This window comes from Zalophus californianus, chromosome 1, assembly GCF_009762305.2.
Source record: "Zalophus californianus isolate mZalCal1 chromosome 1, mZalCal1.pri.v2, whole genome shotgun sequence".
NCBI lineage: Eukaryota > Metazoa > Chordata > Mammalia > Carnivora > Otariidae > Zalophus > Zalophus californianus.
In genome coordinates, this window is record NC_045595.1 from 144,704,615 (window position 1) to 144,730,079 (window position 25,465).

The window sequence follows — 25,465 nt, forward strand, 5'->3', positions numbered from 1 at the left end:
TTACTCCTCTGAAATAATTATGTACTTCCTGAAACCGGAAATGAGAGTTTGCCTGTGATTTAAGTTTCAGAAAAGTTTGTAGAAAACAGCAAAGCACATCAGTTGTTAAAGGTCTTACCTTTTCCGCACTATATAGCAGCCATTTCTACAAATATAAAAGAGTATGTGCATACTTTCTCAGAACTCAAAATGAGAACACCAAGAACAGAAGTCTATGTGCATAAACATATGTATACACATATGTATCAGCTAAATTCCCCAAAGTGGATTTAAACCAGTAAGACTACTTTGACATTCTAAATTCAGAAAGCAGAAAGCAGACATAAGCACTATTTTGTTTATAAATCAGAGGTATAATGAGCTAATAAGTTTCAGTCAGAATACTATATAGTTTAGAAGTACTCTGACTGGATCCCATTAAAAAAAAGTCATTCAAAATAAAAAGCACATTCTTCTAACAGCAAAGAATTCTCCCACTTTTTATTTATTTTGACATATTGGTATTCTCATAAACTTGCAAGTGGAAGATAAGCTGTTCAATAAAAGCCATTTCATATATACAATATACAGAAATTTTAAAAGTCTGTTCATATAATGAATTCTTTTGGTATTGACAAAAAATTAAGATACAAATAATTGACTAGAAATGAAACTATCACTTAACTAACACAGGAACTGCACTTCATTTCAGGAAAAAAATCCAGATCTTACTGTGTTAGAAGAATAAAGCACATTTGTCATAGTATACATTATCATATTCCCCTAAAGCAGGGACTATTTAAAGTTTTTAAATTAAAAAGTATTCAGGATTACTTCTGTCTGTACATTCAGGAACTATCATCATATCACTGGTTACACACAATTCTCTCATCATGCAAAAAACCTGTTAGTTGTTTTCTAAGGTCTAATCAAGTCAAACAATAAACTAATTATAGCAATTTAATTAGCAAGCTGTCTATCAGAGAGGTGTAGAAATTCCACAGTTGAATTCTATTTCCTGTCTACAGTATGGCCGCTATTCAATTTTCTCCATGTATTAGAACTAATAGGCATTGATAGTCAAACATTTCATTGTAGCAGCAAATGATTGAATATGTGAGAGGAGGAAGAGTTCCTAATTTCATGACAATCTTTATTACGCTTTGTAAAGGTAAAGGGCTGTGTGTGTGTATGTGGAAAGGAGTAAGAAACAAAGATAGGAGGTTAAGACAGGTATATAAAGGGAATGTTGAGACTATACCAGACTTGTATTTATTTAAAAAACGGATCTGAAAGTCCGCCCATCAAGTGTACAAAAAACAGAGCAGATGTTAGTGCAAGTTTAACCTGATCATTTATTTGTGAAAAAAGCCAGTTTTGATGAGGAAAAATTCAATCCTGTCCTTGTAAACATAAAGACACTCAAGGGGACTTTTAAAGATAGTAGGCCAGAAAATGCAAGTTACTCTTATAATCTTTTCAATTGAACAGACAAATCAATTTGAAGACACATGTTAAAATACTTTTCAGACTATTTACCAGCTTATATAATCTCTTGTTCCAACTGGATTTTGATAAAAAAAAAAACCACTTTTTATAAGAGCTATCACACCTAGAAGTGAAGAAAATAAATTAGATCCCCCCAAAAGATATTATTTTAACCTCTAAAGCATAAAAAGCTATATAATATACAAATTAACCAGTGTTCTTACAAAAGTAATGCAGTTTTGGACTGATGACATTATGCTATATTTGTGGTGAAGTACTAGGCACAAGAATATATGTATCAATTAGGCATTTTCAGTCCAATTAGTCTTGAAAGTCATTTAATTCTTGGCAATATACAATAACTGGTATGCATTCTGGTACTTAAGTCATGAATTGTTGAGAACAAGAAGCAGTGTATTATAGTAACAGGGTCTGTGTCTGACAATTACAGTGTTGAACAAATCTTTTCTATGAACTCTGTGATTTGTTTTGCAGTTGGTCACTTGTAGTAGATCCTGCAAAGATAAAAGAAAAAAAAAGTCAATACAATTTATTGTGTATTGCCAACCTTGGAACTACCTGAGCTAAAGTTTCCTCTCACTGCTACGGATGATAAATATAAAAACCTAAAAAAACAAATAAAGATGTTTGATGTAGGCTTATTGGTCTGACATAAAAGAATCAGTATACCTCCTAAATATTCTAAAGAGCAGAACAAGAGTGTCTACTTGGTGATGGGACAAAAGGTTTCAGACTGAAATGTTTCTGTGAATAAATCAAAAGTAGCAGTTAAGAGAACTCAAATATCCAAAGTTATAAAAAGATCTCAAAACAAGAAAATATTTCCTTAGAGTCTAAACATGCTACTTTTGTTTTTATAAAAACAGCAATAAAATAGATGTAAATGGGCAGGAGGTTGGGGAGAGGAGGAGAATGATAATACTCATAAAATAATGGGCTACATAGAACCTGGAGATTTTAAAAGCTGATAAGTTTTTTTTTTTCTTTAAGGGCTCAAAAAGAGTAGAGGACAAATAAGGAACGAACTTACTTCCCTAAGGCTTATTACATAGTCTTTTCTATCCTTGTGGACTTAATGATGATAAAATATACTCCTGTCATTGGAGGAAAATCTGGCACTGAACTAACACAAATTTTAATCATTTATTGAATTTAAAAGAAAAAATGTATTTATGTACTGAATGTGTGAAATCTAATATCTTACCAGCAATGACAGACAAAATGCCAGAGTTATTTTTCAAAAGCCATGGCTTAAAGAAAAAGACATCCGTGGCACCTGGGTGGCACAGCCAGTTAGGTGTCCAACTCTTGGTTTGGGCTCAGGTCATGATCTCAGGGTCATGAGATGGAGCCCCACATTGGGCTCCACCGTCAGAGCGGAGTCTGCTTAAGACTCTCTCCCCCTCTCCCTCTACCTCTCCCCACCCCCCTTAATAAACACATAAATCTTAAAAAAAAATCCTTTAAATCTTTGACACGGTGTTACTGATGCAAATTTCCAGCAAATGAAGGACATTCCTAGTGCTCTGCCAGAGTCACTAGAACTGATATTAAAAGTCTGAGCAAAAACTGATGAAAAGTTACAACCAAAAAAACATTCATTTTGAATACATCAAAATAAATCACAAAGATATGGGAAACAAAGACCGATTAGGGTATGTCACCTAAAAATGGATAATAAACTTTAAAAGAGGAAGAGAGAGACATATAACAATAATTACTTAAAATGAAGTTTGTTAAGTATAAGCTAAAAAACGATGGTGAATATAATAGAAGTAAAATGCTGTATGAAACAAAATGAAAGTCTAAAGCATAATATGGAATAAAAATTATTGTAATTAGGACATTAAATGAGACACAGAGTCATCACGTTCTATCACAGAATCATTCATATTTCATATATGCTCATCAAAACAATAATATGTTACTTTCTTTTTTTTTTAAAGATTTTATTTATTTATTCATGAAAGACAGAGAGAGAGAGAGAGAGAAAGAGAAAGAGAGAGGCAGAGGGAGAAGCAGGCTCCCAAGGAGCAGGGAGCCCGACGCGGAACTCGATCCCAAGACCCTGGGATCATGACCTGAGCCGAAGGCAGACGCTTAACCATCTGAGCCACCCAGGCGCCCTAATGAGTTACTTTCTTAAGGCTTAACCATCTGAGGCGCAACAAATAAAGTTACATCTCCAGTTTTCAAGTATAAAGCATCAGTTTTCAAGTACAAAGAGTAGGTAAATGGGCACAAAATCTGCATTAGCAGTATAGAAGATTCACCTTCATAAAATACCAGAATTTAATTAAAAAAATAAATAAAATCTATTGACTATGTTGGATCAAGAGTTGGCAGGTTGCAAGGGCTGACTGTCCCAAGACTTAAAAACAAATAAAAATCAGACAGGTATTTTGTCAATCCAGTAGTCAAAAGAATCAGTATTAGAAAGATATGACATACTCTATACTTGAAAGGATGTTAAAAACAAATCTTCCGTATTAAAAACATGCTTTTAAAAAGTTTAAAACTTAGATTGGTATGACAGATAAAATATGAAACATCAAAAACAAAATACAGCCTAATGTGAAGACAAACATCCTTGCTTAAGCCAAGTAAACAAATGAAAAAATCCAGCCATATACATATGGTCTTAAATCAAAACACCTCTGGGCATAAAAACTTTATTTTGAAATTGGCCACAGGGGTTGAAATTTTAGAAAGTTTGGCATAATAAATTTAAGTGAATTTCAAAAAAATTTTCTGAGGTTTTTTAAACATGTAAAGCAAAATAAAGTATGTTATTTAGGCACAAAGAATCACAAGTGTCTCGGTGATAATTTCAGAAACATCTAACCTTGATTTGACTCTTCCATGTTCATGCTTTCGTCGGCTGCAGTCTCTAACATTTCTTCATCTTCCTCATCATCATGTAGGTCTTTTGAAATTAATTGTCTAGCTAATTTAATATTCAGTCCTTCATTGTAGTGAAGCTTCCTTTTCATTTCAAACTGTCGCTTTTTTTCTACAAGATACAAAAAGTAGGTTTAGGAAGTCTTTAGCTCAAGGATTAGGAAAATACAGCCTGTGTCTGTTTGGTAAATAAACTATTATTGGGGGCTGCCCGCGTGGTTCAGTCGGTTAAGCATCTGCCTTCAGCTCAGGTCATGATACCAGGGTCCTGGGATCCAGCCCCAAGTAGGGCTCCTGCTCAGTGCAGAGTCTGCTTCTCCCTCTCCCTCTGCCCCTCCTCCCTGCTCATGCTCTCTCTTCCTCTCTCAAATAAATAAAATCTTAAAAAAAACTTATTGGAACATGATCCGTGCTCCTTTGTTTCTATAATGCTAACAGCTACTTTTGAGCTCAATGGCAGAGTTGAATAGGTGCAATTGAGGCCATATGGCCCATAAAACCTAAAATATTTAATTTTTTTTACTGAAAAACCTAAATCTTGTCTTATACAGAAAAAGTTTGCACACCTCTGCTTTAGATGTTTCAAGTACATCTTAATGGGAAAACAGGAATAAAAACCATTACTAGGTAAATTTGTGAAGAAAATTTAAAGACATAAGAAAAATCTCCAAAAAGAGTTGAAATGAGGAAAAAAAACAAGCTATATAATACCATATATGTGTCAGGTAAAAAGGCTGCATGCATGTATATGCATACACACAGAAAATAAGACTCAACAATTAACCTTGTTAATTTTGGGACAAGGAACTGTGGGGTAATTTTAGTATTTTCAAGTCTTCCATTTTTATAATTAATTAAAAATTCCCTCAAAAATTCTTATTAGTAGGGTGCCTGAGTGGCTCAGGCAGTTGAGCGTCTGCCTTTGGCTCAGGTCATGATCCCAGGGTCCTGGGATCGAGCCCCTTGTGGGGCTCCCTGCTCAGCTGAGAGCCTGTTTCTCCCTCTAGCCCCTGGCTCGTGCTCTCTCTCAAATAAATAATAAAATCTTTAAAAAAGAATTATTAGCAAAAAAATAAATAAAAATTCTCATTATCCATGAAGAAACTGCAGTGATTTAAAACACTGCTAGTTAAAACATAACTTCATTCCCAGAGTAATTTTAAGAAAAAGCTGTTATAAGGGACAGTGAAGAAATCCTACACTGTTCTTTCATTTATAGTCTTCACCACAGAAACACAGGGTTAGCAGCAAATCAACTTAACTGATCATATTTTATTAACAGCATTTAAAGACTATTCTGTAGAAATAGTTCTAAGATTTTAAAATTTCTTAGACTGGTAAATAAAAAGGGGTGACATAAAATTGCCAACTGTTTATTTTGTCAAACAAGAGCATTAAAATTCATTTATCATAGTTTTATTATATTCATGTAAGTATTTTAATGCTAAAAAAGCATAGAGAAATCTCTGCATAAGGCTACTCAAAGACTTTCTCAGTCTCCTTTAATTCCCTCTAAGTTTTAATAATCATCTATACTTAACAGATGACTTACAGTTACTTATGTTTCAAAAGCAGGCATTTATTGTTCTTGTTAGTACTGATCAATCACTTTTCAGTCTCCATTTGGGTTGGGTAAAGCAAAGTTCTGAGCCCACCAACTCAGTATTCCATAAACATTTGTTTCAAACGACCAAGATCTTGCCAGGCATCTTTCTTCTTCTCTACTTATGAATTACTTTTGTGATTTATTTTACTCTTTGAGAATACCATATGGTAGAGGGAAGTAAAATTGAAAAAAAGAAGCCAATAAAAAGACCAAATCCTCAGGACTAAATCTGTAGTGATGCCTTTCAAGTATTCAAATGATGTAAAAACCAATATTAAAAAACCAAAAAAATGGTTTTACAAACTTTCAGTGACAAAATAAATTAAGTCATGGAGATGTAAAGTACAACAAAGGGAATATAATCAATAATACTGTAATAACACTATATTATACGGTGACAGATGGTGACTATACTTATGATGAACACTGACTAATGTACAAAATTGTTGAATCCATACACTGTACATCTGAAAACTAATGTAACATCAATTGTACTTCAATAATGAATTTTAAAAAATGGTTCTGATTGCCTCCAATACCAGATCTCTTTACTAAAAAGGTATCACTTTTTATCATTACAAAGTAACACATGTTCACGGTAGAAACTTAAAAAAAAAAAAACTTGATTTCCTCACTCAGAAATTACCATTAATATTTTATGACTTTAGAATTTTTTCCAGAAATTTTTCTAAAAATAACTCCTATATTTTTATTTATGCTATTTTTTCACTTACGATATAGTTACAATTACCATATGTCCCAGTTTGCCCAGGCAAGGTTCAGTTTATGCCTACCATCTGAGGAAGCATAATATGACCCTTTCTTTCACCCTAAAATGATCCAGAGTTTAGATAATTAGGTATATGAAGATATAGTAAAATTCTGCCATGTACATAGCAGATTTATATAATTTTTAAATGGTTATAAAGTATTGAGTTATCATTTCTTTATTCTTGGTCAAAGATTTCTAATCTCCCTCTACGTATTTTCAATGTTTTTATAGTGTAATACACATATGTTTTGTGCTTTGGTTCTATTACTTGATCGGTGTGAACTAGTGTCTTTTCAAACCGTGCATCAGGATTCTTTAGTGGGTCACAACCAGTATTTTTTAAAAAATGAAAACAAAAAAACAGAATAAACTGCAATGCATTACACATACTAAGGGTGAGTACTATTTTGTGAAGTTTTTCTTTTTGTAATTTATGCATACATGTATAACATGTAGGACTTAGTCAAAAATGTTTACAAAACATTGGAATAGACTCTGGGAAACTGAATTGCTAGACCAAAGGGTATCATTTTTTTTTAAAGCTTTTGGCTCATATATTGCCATACTGCCCTCCAGAAAAGCCAAGCCATTTTTCATGCCCACTGATAAGTACATGAGTAACTTATTCTCTACATTCACACCCAAAAAGAAACTCATTCTTTTTAATCTTTGTTGATCTGAAAGGAAAGAAAGGGACCATGATGCTGTGTGTTTATGTGCTATGTATGTATGTAGGTATGTAGTCTCCGTGCTGAGTGTGGAGCCCAACACATGGGTTGAACTCACAACCCTGAGATCAAGACCTGAGCCGAGATCAAGAGTTGGCTGCTAAACCAACGGAGCCACCCAGGCGTCCCCATGATGCTGTTTTAATTTGCAATTTTTTATTCCTAGGAGTTGACATTACAGTATTTCTCTCTTGTGAATATTTACAGTCTAAGAAAATTATTTTTTTAATTCTAAGAGATGCTGAATTTGGTTTTGCTTGTTATAGATACATTCTAATTTTAGAATATTCAAAATGCTTTATGTAAGTTTAAAATATACAATATATTCATTTTGTAGAAAAATGCTAATACAAGTGGTCTCAATCTTCTTTGACTATTTATATTCATTTTACCTATAATCCTTGTATGGTAGAGTCCCATACTACAAAGAGTACAAGGACGTTAGGATCTTAGGCCTGGCTCTGACAATAATCAACTCTCCATGTGAACTTCACAAGTGAATTACTATTCTATAAAATAATGGAGAATACACCAATTATTTAAGTTATTACAAGTTATTATTTACTGAAAACTTACAATATCAGTGTTAGGTGCTTTAAATTCTTTATCTCATTTAATACTCACAATACCTCTAAATATTTTTATAGATGTCAATTTAAAGAAACTGAGGCTCAGAGAAATTACAAATTAGACATGTGACATACCTGGAGTACAAACTTTGATTTGTCTGATTCCACAACCAATATCTTAATTGTTATGCTACCAGTTACAAGATAACTTTTTCTAAGAATTTTTATCAATAAACAAGGACTTTCAAATATGTAATTTGTTTAAAAGCAATAAACACCTACAGGAGTCAGTACCTACTAGTAGGAACTGAACTTTTGAACTTGTAACCAAATTGTTCCCCCTGCTGGCTAATTCTGGAACTACAATTTGAGGGGGGGGAGGAAAAAAAAAATCCCTTTATGAAAACTGACAATATAGACTAATAATAAATTCCTGTTCTCAACAGATGTTTTTAAGAGGATAATGAAGAAACCAGCTCCAGAAACAATTTATATTTGAAACCGTTTTCAAGGGTCTTTGGACTATATTTTTAGATAATAAGTTAGGAAGTCACTGAGGATACAAGACCTATAATACAACTTGTGATTAGGCTATATGTAAAAATTTTTTTTCTCTTGTACAACAATTAGGCTCTGACCATCACAGTTTGTTGAATAAGCTATATTCTGAAGATGACAGACAGAAGTAGCAAATTATACCTGAGCAGCTACACATGACAAAGATTCTGACAATTAACTAGCAATATTCAGAATCTCAGCTCTAAAGTTTCTGAACTTCTTTACAGTACAGGTAACATCCACATTTCCAGGCTTCAAGTACACTACTCTTTTCTTTTTCTTTTTTGTGAGGGTGTGTTTGTGTTTTTCTTGAAATATTTTTCCTATACATAGGCTTCGTTTTTCCTTTAAAAAATAGCTAAACACGGTGTTATACACAAACAATGAATCATGGAACGCTACATCAAAAACTAATGATGTAATGTATGGTGATTAACATAATAAAATTAAAAAAATAGTTAAACACTATATAAATAATTTTAATTCTTGAAAAGACTGTACAGTCACATGGTTCAAAGAGTGTAAAAGGCAACAAGATGAAATATCTTCCTTTTCTTACCTCCACAGATAACCACTGTTACTTGTAAAAATAAACCATGAGTAGGTAGCAATGCCTTAACTGTGTATGTACTGTATGGGCTACAAGAGCCTCTTCCAACCCTGCTGAAAGGCTCTTTAATTTCCTTGCCTATGACATTACTGTTCTTTTTTTATTCAATGGGACCTAAGAAAGATCTTCACTCTACATCTGACCATTTTGGTTCATTTGGTAAGTTTCACCACGGTTTTAAAACAGAAAAAGCACAAGCAATTGGGAAATTAGCTCTTACTGCTATCCACTTTAAGATCATCCAAACACTCAATGACTCTAAAAGCATTAATAAATATTTACTGAGCATCTACTCTGTATCAGACAGTAAAAAAGAAAAAAGTACAAAGGAACTATAATTACTTAAAAGGTGGTAATATTTTCCCAAATTCTCGAAACCAAGGGAGGTGGTGTATGTGTGCAGGGGGGAGGGAAGCTGTTATCCCATAAACCCACATGAGCAGAATCTGAATTATAAAAATTTTGTTCCCTAACCTTCCACCATCCACTTCCCCAAAAGGAAAACTACTTGACAACCTTCAAATAATGGATTTATTTTAGCAAAAATTATTAGCACACTGCTGAAAGCAGTAAAGGAAATCAACTACCTTGTTCTTCAGGTGAGAGGTCACTATCCTCGTCTTCACTGCTTGCTTGTTCATGAACCCGATACTTTGGCTCTGAGCCTTCAGCAGCAGCTAATCTACACAACAATCATTTACAAAGAAATCAACACTGTGATATTCTTTTATTGGGTGTCTCATTCATTCAATTCTTGAGTCTCATAAAAACATTTAAAGATTATTAATATGCCAGCTATAACCTGATGAGGAAAATAAAAAGCAAGAAAGTGGGAATGAGTATAGAAACCAGTAAGCAATAAGAAAAGTGGAAGGTGATAGAAATCAAAGCAAAGAAATAGAGCTTTTTGTTTATGAACCCACTTATTTCTGCGTAATCTCTAGGTGTAGACCCAATGTGGGGCTCAAATTCACAACCAAGAGCTGCATGCTCTTCAGACTGAGCCAGCCAGATGTACCATCTTACTTTTATCTTTAAAACACAGGACATTAATTAAAACAACAACAACAAAAACACAAAAGCATAGGGGATTGACACAAGGAATCTGTGTCCTAGGCTCTAGTACTCTAATCTTTCTGCTACCTGCATACTTTGATTTTAATCTAGAAATAAGACTATAAAAGTTGCTATGAAAAATCCAAATAAACTTAGCTCATGCTCTTTATTTACACTTGTACAAGTATAGTAGAATGGCTTCAACTCTGAATAATTAAAAACAAGTGAAAATATGTAAGTGAAAATGCTTCAGTCATCAGTACTTACTTCTTAGCTAAGACATCTGGGGTCAGGGCTTCAGTGGCTTCTGAATCACTCAATGCATCTTCATCATCACCTACCATACTAGAATGACAAGCACATTATAATTAATACCTAAACTGTAATTTTTCAAGCAGAAAAACAAGGTAGAGAACCATAATTCTATTGATTTAGTTATATCAACATATTTATAGCTCTGTTGTCCTATTTGAAGCTTAATTTAATTTTATTTTTTAAGAGATTTTATTTATTTGACACAGAGAGAGGGGGAGAGAGAGAGAGAGAGAGTGCACACACAAGCAGGGGGAGTGGTAGGTAGAGGGAGAGGGAGAAGCAGGTTCCCTGCTGAGCACAGAGCCTGATGCAGGGCTTGATCCCAGGACTCTGGGATCATGACCTGAGCCAAAGGCAGATGCTAACCGACTGAACCACCCAGGTGCTCTGAGGCTTAATTTTAAATTGTTTCTATTCCATGCAAATATTTGAAAATACAGCACCGATCAAAAAAACCCTCCAAATGATTTTTAAAAACCACTACTGCAACCATGAAAATAAATATTAAGAACTCGAATCATTTGTAAAAAATTAAAAAACTTCAATTGTTCCATCCATGAGAGGGAACAAATATGTAGGAAAACAAAAACAAAACCACTGTCTGGTTTTAGAATATATATTTGTACATCAACCTGAAGACAGAAACAAATGATCCACGCAGACATAAGGCTAGGTAAAATACCATAATTAAGATTCTAAGACCTGGGGTGCCTGGGTGGTCATGGTCCCAGGGTCCTGGGATGGAGCCCCACATCGGGCTCCCTGCTCAGCAGGAAACCTGCTTCTCCCTCTCCCACTCCCCTTGCTTGTGTTCCTTCTCTTGCTGTGTCTCTCTCTGTCAAATAAATAAATAAAAATCTTTAAAAAAAAAAAAAGATCCTGGGGCGCCTGGGTGGCTCAGATGGTTAAGCGTCTGCCTTCGGCTCGGGTCATGATCCCAGGGTCCTGGGATCGAGTCCCACATCGGACTCCTTGCTCCTTGGGAGCCTGCTTCTCCCTCTGCTTCTCTCTCTCTCTCTCTCTCTCATGAATAAATAAAATCTTTAAAAAAAAAAAAAAATCCTAAGACCTAATTCAGAGCATTTTAAAAGCTATTAGCTTTCCCAATCTATCCTCTAATAAAAAATTTTCTCCCCACTTAATTGCAAACATGGGCATATTTCATTCTCAAGCCACTGAAAGGTTTATAAAAGCAGAAGTCACCTATATATATATTAAAAAAAAAGTGATTTATATCTTTCCTGGTAGTTGAGGAGACAAGTTAAATAAGCGCTACAGTTTAGATGCTGCTGCTCTTTTTTCATGGGAAGTTGAAATAAAGTTATTTACATTATTGGATATAATTAGAGTAGAATAAAATCTATCAATTTGTAGAACTTTTACAGACAACTCTATGTTATATTATAAAATTTACAGACAAATTATATGTGTGTGTTTGGTGTGTGTGTATAGTCATACATACGTATATATAAAAGCATTAATAACTTCTGTATACTAACAGTGTGAAATTCTTAGATAGTATAACATGATCTTTCTATAAAAAGCATCCTCTTTTATTAAACAAAACTCTTAAAAAAAAAAAAAGGGCCATGAAAGAAACTGTTAAAACTGAGCACTAAATCGATAAAAGCTAAGCACATATATCTGTACATACATATAGCCTCAATTACTTAGGAACCAAATGACTTCGGCAACTCCCAGAGGGAGGATATGGGTAAGGTAAAGCGGGAAAAAAAAGCAGTACTAAATAAATACCATTCAGATTTATTATATTTTAAATATAAACAGTCTAAAAATAATGCCTACAACTTTTTGAGTCATGTTCAATTTTAATTCTTTTAGGATAGATATTTCCAACCAACACAGATAAGGAAAGGATGTCTATCTACTACCATTACTGAAAAGGAAGAAAGCCCTGACTGTGGCTTCCGGCACAATAAAAGCTTTAAGATATAAAGTATATTCTTGTAATTAGAAGAAAAATGAGGGTATAAACTTTTCATAAATTATATGTCCATTTCTTCCCTCAAGCTTTATTAGTATTGAGTTTCAGCACCTGTACCTATTTTCATTATTTCTACCTTTGTCAAAATCTTCCTGTTTATTCTTGTTTTTACTGTTTTTGCTATCAACAAGTTATAAGTTATCTCAACTTACTTTCTAAAGTTTTCATCACTGATTCAAAATACAGACTTTCTTAACTCTATTTTAACAGTAACTCCTGGATTTATGTTACCTTCCTTCATAGACAAAGTACTTCATTCCTGGAAGTCTTCTTCATTACAAATTAGGGCATGGTCTGAATTAGGTATTTCTACTACTTAGAATCTCTATCTTCTCATAATGCTTACTGGTACATTATTTTTGTCTTCATACTAATTATTGCCACACACTATAAAAAATTCTGGAAGACTCAAAACTGCCAATAATCACAATGTAATTATCTGAAGTGTAAGTTTAAAAATAAGGACATGGAACAATAGTAATGACCACTTGTCTTTGAATGGGTTAAAAAAAAAGCTGTGACGTTATCCTTTTCTGCGGGGATTGAGTAAGCCACTGATTTCTACTTAGAAAGCAAACAAGTCCAACCCTCATCTTCCTTTTTATAAATAGATGATCTTAAGGAAGGCAAAAGTCACTAATCTGTGTGTATCATCAGTGGCTAGGGACCACTGAGTTACGGCAAACAAACATTTACTACCACAATTATAATGTACAAAACGGATTCCCAATTTTTTCTTACGGGGGGGGATGGGGAGGGGCAGAGTGAGAGGGAGAGAGAATCTTAAGCAGGTTCCATGCCCAGTGCAGAGCCTGATCTCACAACCCCGAGATCATGACCTGAGGCTAAATCAAGAGTCGGACGCTTAACCGACTGAGCCACCCAGATGCTCCTAGATCCCCAAGTTTTAAAGTTACATATTACTGGGACGCCCGGGTGGCTCAGTGGGTTAAGCATCTGCCTTTGGCTCAGGTCATGATCCCAGGATTCTGGGATCAAGTCCCACATTGGGCTCCCTGCTCAGCGGGGAGCCTGCTTCTCCCTCTGCCTGCCGCTCCCCCCTGCTTGTGCACGCACTAGCTCCCTCTCCCTCTCTCTCATAAATAAATAAAATCTTTAAAAAAAAATAAAGTTACATATTACTTATACTATTATACACAAATATGCAGTTGGGTTATTGATTCGTGCTCCAGTAACAAATATAAAATCAAACAGAAACTTAAATCAGCTGTTATTCAGAAGCTCATATGGAATGCAAAATGGAAGTAAAAAAAGGAATGAATCTACAAAACATTACCTATGGTAAGGAGTGCTAGGTTCATCTATTTTCATTAAACCATAGTCTTTGTCTGCTGGATGATATGTCGCCAGGATGTTCATTTCATCCCACTTCTGGGATTTTTTACTAAAATTAAAAAGAAAAAAAATTTCATCAGTGAAGTAAAAGATAAAAAGGGTGCACATCTAAAATTGACAAACATCCAAATCCCACATTTCAACTTCTATTTGACTGCTACCTTCTATTTTTACATATACTTTCTTGGAATAGAAACTGACATAGGGTAAAGGCCATAAGTAATTACAATAAAATAAATATTTTACAGAATACTTAGTGCCCACATATTAAAAACACACTATTCGGAATCTTCACCAGATATTCAAGACACTATTATATTATGACATGCTTAGGCTTCATCTGGCCTATAGAAGATTCCCCCGTGCCCTCCTGCATTTATGAGTTCTGCGGGTGATCGCCTACTGCGGACCTCAGGTTGGAGAGGGGCTAGTGCCCCAATGCAGCCTGGAGACCTCCAGGCTGGAGGGCAAGCAGGGAGGTAAGTGGGAGCTGGGGTGGAAAGCGACTGAGGGGGCCTCCCCACCCCTGCCCAGCCCAGCGTTGCCCCACTTGGGGCTGTGAGGCCGGACAAGGAGAAGCTGGAGCAAAACCCTGAGTAATCCCAGGACATCAAAGCTCTGCAGAAAGACCTGGAATAATCTGCCAAGCTCCTAAAGCAGAAGAGGACCACCCTGGGATACACTCAGGCTAATGTGGGGCTCACCCTGGGGGTTTCTCTTTGGGAAGGTGTTTAGCCAAACCACTATCTGCCATTGTGAGGCTCTGCAGCTCAGTTTCAAGAACATGTGTAAGCTGCAGAAGTGGGTGGGAGAAGCTGACAACAACAATCTACAGGAGATACGCAAAGCAGAGGCCCTTGTGCAGGCCCAAAAGAGAAAGTGAACAACAAATACCAAACAAGGATTGAGAACCAAGAACCGAGTGAGAGGCAACCTGGAAAACATGCGATGTGCCTGCAGTGCCAGAAACCCACCCTGCAGCCGATCCGCCACACTGCCCAGCAGCTTGAGCTTGAGAAGGATGTGGCCCGAGCATGGTTCTGCCATTGCTGGCAGAAGGACAAATGATGAAGCAGTGAACTATTAGCGAGGAGAAGATTCTGAGGCTGCTGGGTCCCCTTTCTCAGGGCACGAGTATCCTTTCTTCTGGCACCAGGACCCCATTTTGATACCCCAGGCTACGGGGGCCCTCACTTCACTACGCTATACTCCTCAGTCCCTCTCTCTGAGGGTGAAGCCTTCCCCCTCTGTGTCAGTCACCACTCTGCGCTCTCCCCCCCATTCAAACTGAGACGCCAACCGTTCCCAGGAATGGGGGCCAGAGGAAGGGGGAGAGCTAGGCAAAGAGAACCCGGGGTCTATACCAGGATTTTGGGATTAAGTTCTTCATTAAGAAAGGATTTAGGAATGCAAAGGGTGTGGGGGCAGGGAATTTGGGGGGAACTGGTTGGAGGGAAGGTAAAGTTCAAGGATGCTCTTGTTTTTAATCCCCACATCACTCATCACTTTCTTAAATAAAGAAGCCTGGGACACACAAAAAACTAAATTAAAATTTAAAAAAAAAACCAATGAATACCTCCTTGGCCTAATTTTTCAGAGATATCCAAAACAATCAAAAGAATTAGAACATAAAACTACAGGGAATACCTCACTAAACATAAATAGCATTAATAAAGACTTAGGTTGCAAACAAAATTACAGTTCAGCCTTTTTTTTTTAAATCTGGAAAAATAAGAGTTTGCTAAGAAATGGTATATTCAGGGTACTTGAGATAAATCTTAAAAAAATAAAAGTAAGTGTTGTATGAACATCCATAGTAATATCCATTCAACAAAATATTTACACAACTTTTAAGGTGCTAAATAATTAATGACTTAATTACAGACTCTTTGGATCTACTCATTATTGCCACCCAACAATATTTTGTTACATATACAATTTGTGCCTTCGTTATATACTTGAAAATAAAACTGTAAAAATCAATGTAGATTTTACACAGATTCAAATCTTTTCTGCACTTGCACACATTGGTGAGGTTTTACTGTAGATATTTTTAATTTTCCTAAACCTACCAACACCCAGATTCTGAAATGTTCTTGAAAAATGACATTCTTAAACTTTAATATCATATTCCCTTCTCCATGCCCTGAGTCACCTTTAAATTATATGTGCCTGCTCATGGCAGGGGAGCCTGACTTTTATGTTCTCTTGTTTTCTTCTCCAAAGCACCCTATTTCAAACTAAGCACTTTTTTCTTCTTCATATTTTAGTAGTAAAATCTGTATAAAATTCACCATTTTAAACATTTTTAAGTGTACAGTTCTGCAGCATTAAGTACATTCGCATTGTTATGCAACCACCACCACCATCCATCTTCAGAACTTTCTCATCTTCCCCAACTGAAACTCCACCCACTGAACACTAACTCCCCATCCTCCCCTCTCCCAGCCCAGGCAACCACCATTCCATTTTGTCTCTGAATTAAACTACTTCGGGTACCTCATATAAATAGACTCATACAGTATTTGTTCTTTTGTGACTGGCTTATTTCACTTAATGACTTCAAGGTTAATCTATGTGGTCGCATATATCAAAATTGTCTTCCTTTTTAAAGCTGATTAATGCTCCACTACAGACTAAGTACTTGGACTACAACTTCAAGTTGCTTATCCTTTGTTTTATCAAGAGACAAAGGTTGGTCCAGACATACTCCACAAGGGACTAAAACAACTCCCATTTTCCCCCCAAAAGCAGTCAGAAGTTACCTAATGTCTCCTCACCATGAAACAGTCAAAATCTTAAAAGCTTGTTAAGAAGCTAAAAATTAAGACATATTGGTCATTAACTGAAGCACAGAAACAAGATTTCTTCTTTAAAGAGTTGCTTTTTTTAATCCAGCATGGAATGTACCTGAACTTTCAACTAACCAAATTTAAATCTCACTAGTATTAAAAACACTTGAGTGAACAAAACTAGAAAAATGGACACTGATTTTTTTTTACATGTCTAGCTGCTGAGTAATACATAATTGGTCTTGTGGCAGAATACAAACAAACAAACAAAACACACACACAAAAATCCCAGCATGTAAGGTTCAAGTTCCAGTTACCCCTTCACTAGTCCTGTGACTACAGGCAAGTCCAACAAACACCCTCTTTCGGGCTATATTTACTCTACATGGAAATTATAATAAAATGGGAGTTTTAGTAACAGTCCTTTTTACAATACAGGGTTGAGAGAATCAACTGAAATAGTGTCTGTGAAAACAAATTATAAAAGCACCACACAAACATATAAGGAGTTTTTATGATTTTAAAGTCCACAGTTTGGGGTTAAAAATCCTGAAACCATATCTCACTTAGAACTGTAGAGAATGGGTTGAGAAAGGTTATTCTGAAGAAATGTTTAAAACTGCTTTTGAACTGAGTGCCTTCCACCTTGCCCTGCAAGACTCAACATTTATATGATTTTGAAAAATTTCTATCTGCCACAGAACGAATTTTTCTAAAAAGCAACTACTTTTGTATTCAACTAAGTCTATAGTTTCAGACATTTTGTTATATAGTTCTTATCTATAAATTACTGTGAATTTAGAAAGCAAATGACTAGGTTTACTCATGCTATATAAGGAAACTCATAGTGGAGAGATATATTTCTAAAGATTTTAGACAGCAGACATGATCAAGCAGCTCTGATTAGAAGAACCGTGAAAGAAACGTACACAAGCTTTAAGAGAATTAGATAAAGTTTGTGAAGAAAGCAATCCAATTAATAAGCAAAGGGAGATTCAGGATACCATAATTAGATATTCCCTCCTGAGAGAACAAATGCCTCTGAAATGACAGCTGAGGTTAAGTGCCAGGCAGAAACAAAATCACAAGTAAAAGTTTCATAAAACCTGCATTAACAGACAGTCCTATTAAGATTTCCTATTAAAGATACTGTATAAGAAAGCTAGCACACCTCTATATAATATAAAGTTCAAAAGCTGACAAAACTAAAGTGTGTAGGGATGTATACTTATTACTTATGTGATTTCCACAGAAGTCAGGAAGGTGGTTATGTTGGGAGATGGGAGGAAAGAGCGTGATTGGAAAGGGCATTCCTGAGGTGATGGAAACAGTCTTTTTCTTGACCAGAATGGTGGTTACAGGGGTGTTTTATAAGACATATATAATTTTATAATATAAATATATTAATTTGTAATTTTATAATTTCTCTAACTTTAAAATTAATTTAACACACCTTTCCATATTTGTATTACATTACAACAAAATACTTTAAAATAAACACATATTAATGACCTTGTTAGGTACTTCCTAACTTCAAAGTAAAACAAGTTATTTCCTAAATGATGTTAACAATATTGAATTAAAAATGATAACTTATCATCATTACTGCTTAGGATAGAAAAATGATAGGCCGTTAGGAGTTTGAAAGGTTTCTCTAATGGGTGGAAACCCAAACACACCCTATATATCTATTTTGCGAGATAACAGGAACAAAAAGAACTGTAGGATGCAAGCAGAAATAACGTTTTCTTAAAATTAAGGATAAAATTTAATAATAATCCCAGTACCCTAGCCAACTAGCAATTGTGATTTCTGCAAATTCCATTATATAAAATAATATATATTATATAAAAATATGTAAGCTTTCAGTATATACAAGAAAATATAAACTGTATACATACATATAACAGTAGATACAGTATTTAAAAATACATATACTGATATGGAAGCATTAGTATATATATTTTACTTATAAAAGAGTAGATACAATATATAAAATACATCTACTGATATGGAAGCTATTAGTGTATATATTTTATTATAATAAGCCACTTGTATTTTCTAGTCTTTAGTTTTTAAGTAAACGCATAATACTCAGTAATAAACTATTCACCCAGTGTTAGATATTTATATTGAATCCAAGTTTTTCCTATTTAGAATAAAGCAGAAATGAACACATTTGTGCATATTCTGCTTAATGATATGTTTAGGATAACATGCTAGGATAGGCATATCTGGGTTAAAATTCATCAGGAGCTTTAGAGTTCACTCCATGTTGCCATATAGCTTCAAAAGAGAGAACAATATGTAATGTCCCCAGTAATTACCAAAACTTTGTCAAGACTGGTTATTTGTGTATGTGTTATCTCCTCCTGAGCAGTACAAATCATTATGTAAAAGCTATTTTATGTTTCTTTGCTCATTACCTTATAAATATGAAAAAATACTTTGTTATTTTACTTTCCTTTTATGAATTATGTTTATATCCTTTGCCTTTCTATTGGAAACCTTATAAATTTAAGTTCTTTACACTGAAATATGAGCAAGTTCTTGTACATCTGTATATATAGACTTACAATGATGTAGAAAAACATAAAGAACTCAAAGGTAGAGATTTAAACCATGTTATGTATATATAAACCAAAGATACATATAAGGTATAAACCACATTATATATAACCACATTATATGTAACCCAAATTCTTCCTGGTTTGTCTTTTAGTTTATTTTCCACTATTAAAATAACTAAAGTTTTATGTATTCAAAGCTTTACTCGACTTCCTCAACACAATACTAAGAGCAAAAGAAATTCTTAGAATTATTCAGTTCCAAAGAGAACATCTTGCAAAAACATCAATTTAAATTAGGGCATAAAACAATAGGTTACAAAGCATGCCAGGAATTCTTATGTGGAAAGTAGTGAAGTAGAAGGAACTGTCAGCAGAGGACACTAAATATGGAAATTAGCATCTCTAAAGTTTTGGCAGAATTAACATTAGTTATAGAGTAACAAAATCCAAAAAGGAAAAGTGAGTTTGATTCCAAGCTGCTTGTGTGACCTTCTGTAGTTCATTATCTCTACCTAGAAAAAATATGGGCACCACCACTTAATCGCAGATCTGCTGGGAGGATGAAAGTACCTGCTGGTTTCATTTCCCCCCTCCCTCTTGGAAGACTGGTTTTCCTACAGCCTAAATCTGGTCGGGAAAAAGTCACCCCTTCTCACTTTCACTTTGATAGCTCATATGATACCACCTCAAAGACCTACCCCTACACTTCTTGTTGCTAGTGATTTGCTCATTTGGTAGGTTTTAGCCACACTTGGAGTAGGAAGCAGGATTTTGCTTCAAGGTGTTAAACTTTAATTGCACACTTCAAGAAAAGGTTCCTTCTTTAAATAAAGATTCAACTTACATAGGTTGACAAAGTACAAGACTATGAAGCTTGAAACAATTACTGAACAATTAGTTAAAGAGTTGACAATAAAAGCAATCAGTAATCAAAAAGTCACTTTCGGAAAACTACAGTACAGTGAGGCTTTATAGACCATATCCCCTTACAGGCAGACAAAGATGAAGCTGAAGCATGTTTATATAAAATTATATTAAAGGAAATTAATTCAGGTGCAATGCTTTTAAGCAGAATTTGCCTACATTACCTAAGAGTACTATTGAATTTGAATGGAACATAGTGACTTCAAAGCATACTGTATAAAACAATCTACTGAGATGTGGGAAAAATTAGATTCCTATAGTTATTTCTGCTTGAATAAGACTAATATTTGAGGGTGAGATACTGAGCTAAACTTACTTTTCATTTATTAACTAATTTATTTTTTTTTTAAAGCAGGAGCGGAGGGGCAGAGGGAGAGGGACAAGACTCCCCACTGGATCATGACCTGAGCCCAACGCAGACACTTAACCGACTGAGCCACCCAGGTGCCCCTTATTAACTCATTTAATATAATTAAACTACACATGAATATAATGAATAAGTCACAGGAAGTCACAGAGGTAATAAGTAGTAGACAGGATCCAAACCCAGACAATCTAGTCCCAGATTAATCACTAACCTATAACACTTCTCATAAGTTTTAGTAACATTTAATTTCTTATTTTCACCAATTAAAAATGCACTTTCTCATTTTAATCTCTCTGAAAACAGTGTATCTTAAAATGGATGGCATCTTATAATTGACAGTATTTTCTTCTTTCTTGGTGGTACATAAAATCACAGTACATCTTAGAATCAATGGTTTCTTGTTTTTGATGAAATGCAAATAGCTACTCGCTAGATCTGTTATGTTAGACCTTTACAAGTTGTACACTATATTCAAGGTAATCCTGATAGAATGGGAATTCCAAAATCATAGGAGATGACAGTGATGTTCTAACTAGTTGAATAGTGTGATACCATATGCTGATTAATCTATGCCTGATTATGTGGATTTACAGATTCTATCCAGTTGTAATTGAACTAACCCTCAAAAAATGGTATCAGACAAATGGTAACTGAAGAAACCATTCATTGAAGAAAACAGTACAAATGCAAAGCATAAAGAGAATAAGAAAATAACAGGACTGAGACAAAAAAAGTTTGACAAGAACTGCGTAAAAAAATTCTAAGACTATTTGAAATACGGCATTATATGAATCTCACTTTTAAGTGTATACTGAGCCTTGAAATATTATCTAATAATAGTAATATATGAGATCAATTATAAACAAACATATCTGAAGCATATTTGAATTTTTTCCTACTAAAAAGATACACAATTAAGAGTTTAGAGACACATGAAATAAGACAACTCAACTTCTGGCCTTAAAAGAAAAAAAAAATCCCGTGGTAACATCTCTTCATGTTAAATAAAATGTTATGTTAAACAATATCCTCACAACTAATGAGGGGGTGAAGTGGTGTGTGCAGAGAAAGGAAACTACCACTGCATTTTACTTGATAAAGTCACCAATAAAAGATAGTTATTTGTGGATTCTGTATTTGCAAATTTACCTACTTGATAAAATTTATTTGTAACTCCAAAGTCTTACATGAGGGAGGCGCTTTCTCCGTCTCTCACAGACATGTCACAGAACAGGGACAATTCTGATTGCTTCATGCACAACTTCCCAGCTGTTAAACAAGGTGATTGATACTTTACCTTGTTTCAGCTCTCAAACTGTAAATAAGTGTCTCTTTTGCGTCCATTTAGTAACACGTTTTTTACTTTTTTGTGTTTTTGTTGAATCCATTGTTTTAAATGGCTCCCAAGTGTAGTGCTAAAGTGCTGTCTAGTGTTCTAAGCACAAGAGGGAGGAATCTAGGGGCGCCTGGGTGGCTCAGTCATTGAGCGTCTGCCTTTGGCTCAGGTCATGATCTCAGGGTCCTGGGATCCAGCCCTGCATCGGGCTCCCTGCTCTGCGGGAAGCCTGCTTCTCCCTCTCCCACTCCCCCTGCTTGTGTTCCCTCTCTTGCTGTGTCTCTTGCTGTCAAATAAATAAATGAATAATTAAAAAAAAAAAAAGAGGGAGGAATCTTGTAGGAATCTAACTCTGCTATTTCTCTTGGAGCAATGGTTCAGTATTCACTAATTCAGAGTTTGTGGTGATTATATAGAACAGGACTGCTGAGAACAACAAGAATTGACTTAGATCCTGGGTCATTTTCACAATATGAGATTCTTTTGCCTTATACTCTGTTCCAACATTTAAAGTTAAACCATTACACTACACTTACTAGTTTGTGAATTTTAAGTGTATTAATAAAGTGTATTAAATAAAATAATTATTTATTTTCAGTCCTTTCTATAGCAAAAGGGGAATATTGGTTGTAATTAAATGAAATTAAACATTACAAAGAGAGTTCAACTATACCTTTATTGTTTCTGTTCAGAGGCTCTCATAAAATTGCTAATGTTTGCATAAGCTGTGACATAAATAATGTGTATTATATTACCAACAGAATTTTCTTTGCTTTACAGACCTATAACACTGATAATGAAAAAGCCCATCCCCTTTTACTACTTGTTTACTACAAACATCATGAACCTCAATGAATTAGAGCTTGGTAGTTCCCTTTGAAGACTTATGAGCTGTCCAACCCTCTAAGACAAGCCAACCAAAATCATCCACCTTGGAACCTTGTAAAAGGCCCCTTTTAAGTGAATCTGTCCTGCTAGCAGCCTAGGATAGTGGCTTTCAAAGGCAGAAATACCTGAAAGTAAACCCCAGCCAATTACAGAAAGAGGCTAAGCCATTGAGTAAGACCACAGGAAATTATGGCAGATCCAAGTTGAGAATAAACAGAAGATAAGGAAGCAGAGAAAGATAGGGGAAAACAATAAGCCACTTGGTAGCCAAACAAAAAGAAGCTCACACTGGGCACCTGGGTGGCTTAGTTGGTTAAGCGACTGCCTTCGGCTCAGGTCATGATCCTGGAGTCTCGGGATCGAGTCCCGCATCGGGCTCCCTGCTAGGTGAGGAGCCTGCTTCTCCCTCTGACCCTCTTCCCCTCTCATGTGCTCTCTCTCCCATTCTCGCTCTCTCAAATAAATAAATCTTAAAAAAAAAAAAAGCAGCTCACACTAAGAGTAACTAAATAACATAAATGCCAGTGAGAACCATACTCTTGCTGTTGAATACCCTGAAACTGTAGAAGAGCTTTCTACAGTTTGTTTGGTTAATTATCTTAGTCTTCCTGCTATAGCTATGTTTCAGTGAGATTGTTTTCTTAATTCAGTAACCTACAGCCCTCATTCCCCACCAATTCCCATTTGAAGCAACTTACCCAAAATAGAGGTTGGAAAATTTCCGGTTAGAGAATGTAAGTCAAGCATCCAAAAGAGAGTGGGAGCATAGGAACTGTGAGACAAATTAAGGTCCTTTTCAATCCCAAAAGGCCATGAGTCTAAGCTGTCATCCTACTTAATGTTTTCTTCAAAGTAACACAAATTTCTATAAATTTATCACCACCAAGTAGTAGTTCCTTTTATAGTCCTAAATTGATACTTAAACAGGTGTGCTCTAGTTGTAATATTCTAAGTTTTTACAAATGCCCTCATTTTAGCTTTACGACTTTACAGATTTCAATGATAACTTCTCTTAAGCCTTATTTCTAGAATATAGAGTCTTTATATTTTTAGCATCTTGTAACACCCAAGACCCCTAGTACTTCTAATCCAATAGTATATTTTACACTATATGTATGGTACTATTTTCTTTTCATTGAGCATTGCACCTTGGATATCTTCCTCTGTACATAAACATCTTTCTTGCTCTTTTTAAAAGGGTGGTATGTTGTTTCATTATACAAATGTACCATAATTAATATTTCACTAGTCCTTATTAATAGACCTTGGGTTGTTTCCAATTATTTACTATTACACACGATGTTATTGGGCAACATCTTTTTACATGTGTACCTGTGAGTAGGTATGACTAAGTACATATCACTGGATCATTTTAAGCTTCTACTTTCTGAACTGTTCTGAGCTTAGTTACGTCTTTCAAGAGGAACAAAGACTAGAAAGCACTCCAAATTCTTGTTGCAGATGCAAAAATAATTAGCAATAGATTTCCATTAAATATAGACCAAAGACCTGGAAAATTTTGGTTTCTCTTAGTGTAGAGATAATGACAAACCAGGATCTAAGAGAGTTGAGTGTGGCATGATGCTTCTGATAATGTTCACCTAAAAAGGAATGACTGTGGAAGCTCGATTAGAAAAATGGGAAAAAGGGTCTCTTTTATGGAGCGGTCTCGTATTGGCTTGAGACTGGATCTTAAAGGGTTCCCAAGCCAAGAAAAGACTTTTTATTATTGAAGAATCTTAGATACCTCAGATATGAGGTTAAGAAATAATAAAAGCTTAACAGGTGAATCTTTGAAACTTCTGATTCTTAATGTTTCCAATTTCCCAAAGTTCAAAGATCAGATGTTTGTTTTAAAAAATGACATATGCGTGTATACTTTTAAAAGAAGGACTAAAACGATTAACGTCATAGCTCCTGCCTTCTTTAAAACCACTCTACCCGGCAGCCTGGCTGGAGGAGAGAGAGACCCGAGCGCCGCTGGAGCCGCATCCACGCAGCTGCCCCGGCCGCCGGTCAGCGCTCGGGGTCGGGGCTGGGTCCGGGGCCAGTAACGGCGGGGGAGGGGGGAGGGGGGAGGGGGGAGGCGAGGCCGCCCGAGAAGGAAGGAAGAGCTTCCTGGGCCCACCCGCGGCCGTCGCTCCCGGCTCTCACCTCAGCTCTTCGTCGACACTCCTGCCGGGCTGCTCGGCCGAGGCCACCACAGAGGAAGTCGCAGAACTCTTGTTCTTCAGGATCCCCTTGATGGGCCGATGCGAGGCCGTCGAGGCCGCCATTGCCCGCCGCTCCGGCGGTCGGCTCAGCGTCGCTGCTTGGCGCTGGGTCCAGGAAGGAAAGGGCTGGGCGCGAGCACAGACTCGCCAGGCAGCCGCTGAGCCCGCCTGGGGCTAAAGCGGCCGCACCTGCTGTCGCGGAGACAGCTACCGGAGTCGTTGTCACGACACAACGACCCCGACGCCACGGCCGACGCCGCGCGGCTGGCGGCTCTTCACGCGCCCTCCGCCACCGACACTTAACCGCGGCCCGGGGACAGAAGCCGGCCTAGTGCCCCAGCGCGGGAGCGACGCCGACGCCGAAGCCAAGCGGACCCGCCCTCTCGCGATATCTAGGGAGGGGCGGGGGCG

The 25,465-nt window shown here is 36.0% G+C and overlaps 1 protein-coding gene and 1 pseudogene across 2 annotated transcripts; one reads left to right on the forward strand and one right to left on the reverse strand.

Moving 5' to 3' along the window:
* Window positions 1-455: 455 nt before the first annotated feature.
* On the reverse strand, window positions 456-25,408 carry PPP1R2 (protein phosphatase 1 regulatory inhibitor subunit 2). 2 transcript variants are annotated; one of them, XM_027582476.1, is made up of 6 exons: window positions 24,996-25,408; window positions 13,906-14,013; window positions 10,556-10,633; window positions 9,820-9,914; window positions 4,334-4,501; window positions 456-1,982 (listed from the first exon to the last, which is right to left on the reverse strand). In XM_027582476.1, exons 1-6 carry the CDS (start codon window positions 25,115-25,117, stop codon window positions 1,936-1,938), a joined length of 618 nt encoding a protein of 205 aa, XP_027438277.1. In that variant the 5' UTR covers window positions 25,118-25,408; the 3' UTR covers window positions 456-1,935. The 2 variants fall into 2 exon arrangements, with proteins under 2 accessions (XP_027438277.1, XP_035577856.1); XM_035721963.1 differs by having other exon boundaries at window positions 9,817-9,914; window positions 24,996-25,145.
* Window positions 14,285-15,255, forward strand: LOC113917323 (annotated as a pseudogene).
* Window positions 25,409-25,465: the final 57 nt, after the last annotated feature.

Excerpts from the sequence above, each read along its gene's own strand:
- PPP1R2 (XM_035721963.1), bottom strand. The coding sequence starts at position 25,117 with ATGGCGGCCTCGACGGCCTCGCATCGGCCCATCAAGGGGATCCTGAAG. Across the intron at positions 14,014-24,995 it reads AGTGTCGACGAAGAGCTGAG|TAAAAAATCCCAGAAGTGGG; the intron begins GTGAGAGCCGGG and ends TTTTAATTTTAG. Across the intron at positions 1,983-4,333 it reads CATGGAAGAGTCAAATCAAG|GATCTACTACAAGTGACCAA; the intron begins GTTAGATGTTTC and ends TTATCTTTGCAG.